The sequence below is a fragment of the Musa acuminata genome, chromosome BXJ3-7 (genome assembly GCF_036884655.1).
Source record: "Musa acuminata AAA Group cultivar baxijiao chromosome BXJ3-7, Cavendish_Baxijiao_AAA, whole genome shotgun sequence".
Lineage (NCBI taxonomy): Eukaryota > Viridiplantae > Streptophyta > Magnoliopsida > Zingiberales > Musaceae > Musa > Musa acuminata.
The window spans coordinates 39,835,883-39,839,626 of NC_088355.1; the positions used below are offsets into that span (position 1 = coordinate 39,835,883).

Sequence of the window (3,744 nt, forward strand, 5' to 3'; positions counted from 1 at the left end):
TTAAAACACACCACATAGCTTTATGAGCTTACAAAGGTTTGGTTCAGTTACATGTCTAACCTCCTACAGTAAGGTCTCACCCACAATAGTACATGCTACAGTTTCACATATATTGGTATAGAAATCGATCTATAATGCGAATAATTTTGGCCTGTCACGAATGATCACTCGAAGTCGGTGTATTCCCTACCAGTCTCTTGAAGGGCACTCCACTCCCAAAGCTTGTCTGAGGCGGTTGTCAGTGACATAGGCAAAGCATTGAAGGGAAGCTGGAGTTGGGTTTGGGAAGGCGGATGGAGGAACTGGCTGGGGTTGTTCATGCGATTCTGGTTGAAACCTACTAACCTGTTGAGTTCATCGATCATCTGAGTGGCCATGGACGGACTGGTGTGAGGAAGGAGTGAGCATGTCGGGGTTACACCACTCATGTTGTTGGATTGGAGGAACGAAGTTCCATCTTCTTCGGTGGACGTGGTTGAGCTCAGTGAAGCCACCGAAGCTGTCGTGGAACCATGGACGGTAGGTTTAGGTTGTAAGGAGGATGACGGCAGACTAGTGCTGCTTCCATCTCGAACTTCTTGCGAGTCTCCTCCAATCTGATGATGAGAAGTGTTGTGCTTCCTGTTCATTCCAGTCCCTCGAGACGATGACGGCTTCGAACCAAGCGTGCCGGGGAGTCGGGGACGGTCTTCAACTCCGGGCCTTTTGTAGACGCGGCAGATTGAGATCTCGACCTGCAAAAAAATCTGATCTTTTATCCTTCAGTTCCTTTCTTCTGTGAAAGAACAATGGTTGGAGAACACAAGACAGTTCACGACAAATCGTAGAAGGAAAAGATAGTAGCATACAACCTTATTGCATACTTGTGATATTGGTGAGAAGAATGAAGGAAACAGAAGGCTAGTCCACATGAGGAGGAATTATTAGGTTTGATATGAGTGCAGGAGATTGTTGTTCTTCTTCTTTCCTATGCAGGAGAATTGAACAGGACAAGAATTACTGCATAGTCCACATTCAATTTGCTTTCTTTGATCAACAAGAAGTCGTAGCTTAAGGGGGAAGCATGAAGAACGAGAGAGAGAGAGAGAGAGAGAGAGAGAGAGAGAGAGAGAGAGAGAGAGAGAGAGAGAGTAGCAGTTGACAATTGATGGAAGCAGTGGAACGAAGGAAACCCTAATTCAGTTGTGTTGCAGCGAACATGAAGCAAAGCCATGCGTGAATGTTCCCGAGAGCAGTGACCTCTGTTCTTCCCCTAATTACCTTGCGGTACTGATCCGTCTCGCTCTGCGGCAACCGGTACTCGTTCATGATCCAACTGGTTCGGAGGCCTTTGGGAGCTTTGCCGGAGTAGAAGACGAGGGTCTTCTTCAGCCCGATCGACCGGTTGTTCTCGTTCCGGATCACACGGTCGGCTCCCGTGGCCTTCCAGTAGCCCGAGGTGGTCACGCGGTTGGGCCGATCACCGTTCCTGTACTTCCGATCTCTAGGAACATAGAAGAACCACTCCTTCTCCCCGATCGCCGCGTACGCTGTGTCCAGAATCCATCAGCGAGCTGCAGTTCGAGACACAGCCATGCAGATCGGGTCGGAGGTCTCAAACCTGGAAGCTCCCAGGGATCGTAGCGGTAGAGATCGAGGAACGTTATGAGCTCCACATTGAAGCGTTTGCCTTCCACCTTCCGGCGGAGATAGAACTCGATCAGCTCCTCCTCGGTCGGGTGGAAGCGGAATCCAGGCATGAGAAGGTCGTGCTCGTGACCGTCGCCTGCGCCCATGGCCGATGCAACGATTACCATGCACCGGTGAACCTGTTGTGATACATGCCTTGACCTCCCCCGTCGTCTCTATCCTCTATCCTATAAATACGTGGTTACAAGTGAATCGTACCCTCGCCGCGGTGCAAGTGGGAGGAAGACGATAACAACAGGCAGAACTCTCACAACACAAATGGATAGTATAACAGTGTTACTGATTGTGGAGTGGGAAAACTGCTGCCTGGTTAATGTCACGCCCACTGTTATGCCTTCCTGGTCTTCGAGATCACCAGTCTTGTCTCTGTCTCTCATCACAGGACTCGTGAGAGAAGTAACCCTTTCGCAGCTGCATGTACGCACCATTCTTCATTGGACTTTTACAGATTCATTCTCTTTACTACTATGCATTTTTTTAGGGCGAATTATCGAGAAAAGCTTCTCTTTTTAGGATTATCTGAGAAAGCATATCGATTCTTATACTTTAAAAAATAGTATTAGGGTCCCTATACTTATCAAAGTGAAACATTTAATCCTGATTCTTCTCATGTCATTAACTTAGTTGATGAAAATAATCGCACGTGGTGTCATGTGAAAAAAAAAAACAAATAAAAAGGATAATTATATCTACTTCTCACCTTGATCGATTTCTCTCCCTCTCCTCTTTCTGACCTACTTACTCACCGCTCACCCATCAAATTTGCTCGATTGCCACTGCTCTTGAATCGCTCGACTGCCGTCACACCTGCAACATTCGTTGTCATTGTACCTACACGGCTTGCCATTGTCACTCCTGCACTACTCAATCCTGTCACACCGAACCACTCAATCATCACCGCTCCTGCACCACTCAACTGCCACCGCTCCTACATCACTTGATTATCGTCGCTCTTGCACCACCTGGTCACTGCCCTTCCTGCATTGCTAGCCACAGTCACACTAGACCCACTTGATTGTTGTCGCTCCTACACTACTCGACCCCCATACCTGCACTACTCTCCCGTCGCCCCATCATCCCTACCTTGGCTGATGATAGTTGCCCCGTCACTATATCTTCACTTCTATCATAGTGCTCTCATTATTCACTAAGGTCGATAACCTCTTGAACCTTGTTGGGTACAATACCAACGAGAATCAAGGATCAGAGTGCAGTGGCCCCAAGCAACAATATCAATTCTAGCACATCCATGAAAAGAGTGACGATGAGGTATAAAGGCATAAAGAGTGTCGATAACCTCTTGACCTTGCTGACGATGAGGCACATCCATGAAAAGAGTCACTATATTGAATGTATATATGTTGAATCATAATATGTGTTACAATTCTCTTTGATTCACAGTATTCAGTTGTATACAGACTAACTTAACAATCAGTCAGCCATCTTTTTTTTCCTCTCTAAAGTGGTATAATTATGTTGTTTTCAAGAAAACACTATAACATAATATTTTATACAAATTTTATAAAAATAATATTATAATATTTTAAGCGATACTAAAAAAAACACTATAACTACATTATAATATTTTTTTAGTATTGCTAAAAATACTAAATACAGTGTGAACATATTGTAATTGGACCAATGGATTCTTCTATAACCAATAAAAAAGAAAAGAAATAGTGGTCGAGGAGATTTCGGATATTATGAAAAAAAAAAGAAGCAATTATAAAATTATGAAAATGAGAAAAAAAATTAAAAGAGAGATTTTTCTTTTAAGAATTCGCTCAATTCTTTACTACTATATTTTGCCTCTTAACAATCTATCGAAACCTTTTGTTCTTATCAAACCGGATTTTTCTTTAAATAAAGAAAAATTAAGTCCTAATTTTTCTCCCTTTATTTGATCTCATGACGTGGGTGTGAGCATGAATGATGAAATAATACAAGAAAAAAGACTAAGAAAAAAAATTCACTGAGGTCTCAAATAACCCTTTTTGCATTAAATGGGTCCAACAAGTTGATAGAAGATGACCACAAGGCATTGCTTTCCCTTGA

The 3,744-nt window shown here is 43.7% G+C and overlaps 1 protein-coding gene across 2 annotated transcripts; it reads right to left on the reverse strand.

Moving 5' to 3' along the window:
* On the reverse strand, positions 1-1,976 carry LOC135642762 (NAC domain-containing protein 35-like). Of its 2 annotated transcripts, none has more exons than XM_065159173.1 (3): positions 1,601-1,976; positions 1,261-1,529; positions 1-734 (listed from the first exon to the last, which is right to left on the reverse strand). In XM_065159173.1, the coding sequence occupies exons 1-3, from the start codon at positions 1,794-1,796 to the stop codon at positions 165-167; spliced, it is 1,035 nt and encodes a 344-aa protein (XP_065015245.1). In that variant the 5' UTR covers positions 1,797-1,976; the 3' UTR covers positions 1-164. The 2 variants fall into 2 exon arrangements, with proteins under 2 accessions (XP_065015245.1, XP_065015244.1); XM_065159172.1 differs by having other exon boundaries at positions 1-746; positions 1,601-1,966.
* Positions 1,977-3,744: the final 1,768 nt, after the last annotated feature.

What these genes read in the sequence shown, in the direction of transcription:
- LOC135642762 (XM_065159172.1), bottom strand. Translation starts at nt 1,796, where the DNA reads ATGGTAATCGTTGCATCGGCCATGGGCGCAGGCGACGGTCACGAGCAC. An exon ending in CGATCCCTGGGAGCTTCCAG is followed by an intron (nt 1,530 to 1,600) that starts GTTTGAGACCTC and finishes TTCTGGACACAG; the next exon opens with CGTACGCGGCGATCGGGGAG. An exon ending in AGACGGATCAGTACCGCAAG is followed by an intron (nt 747 to 1,260) that starts GTAATTAGGGGA and finishes ATAAAAGATCAG; the next exon opens with ATTTTTTTGCAGGTCGAGAT.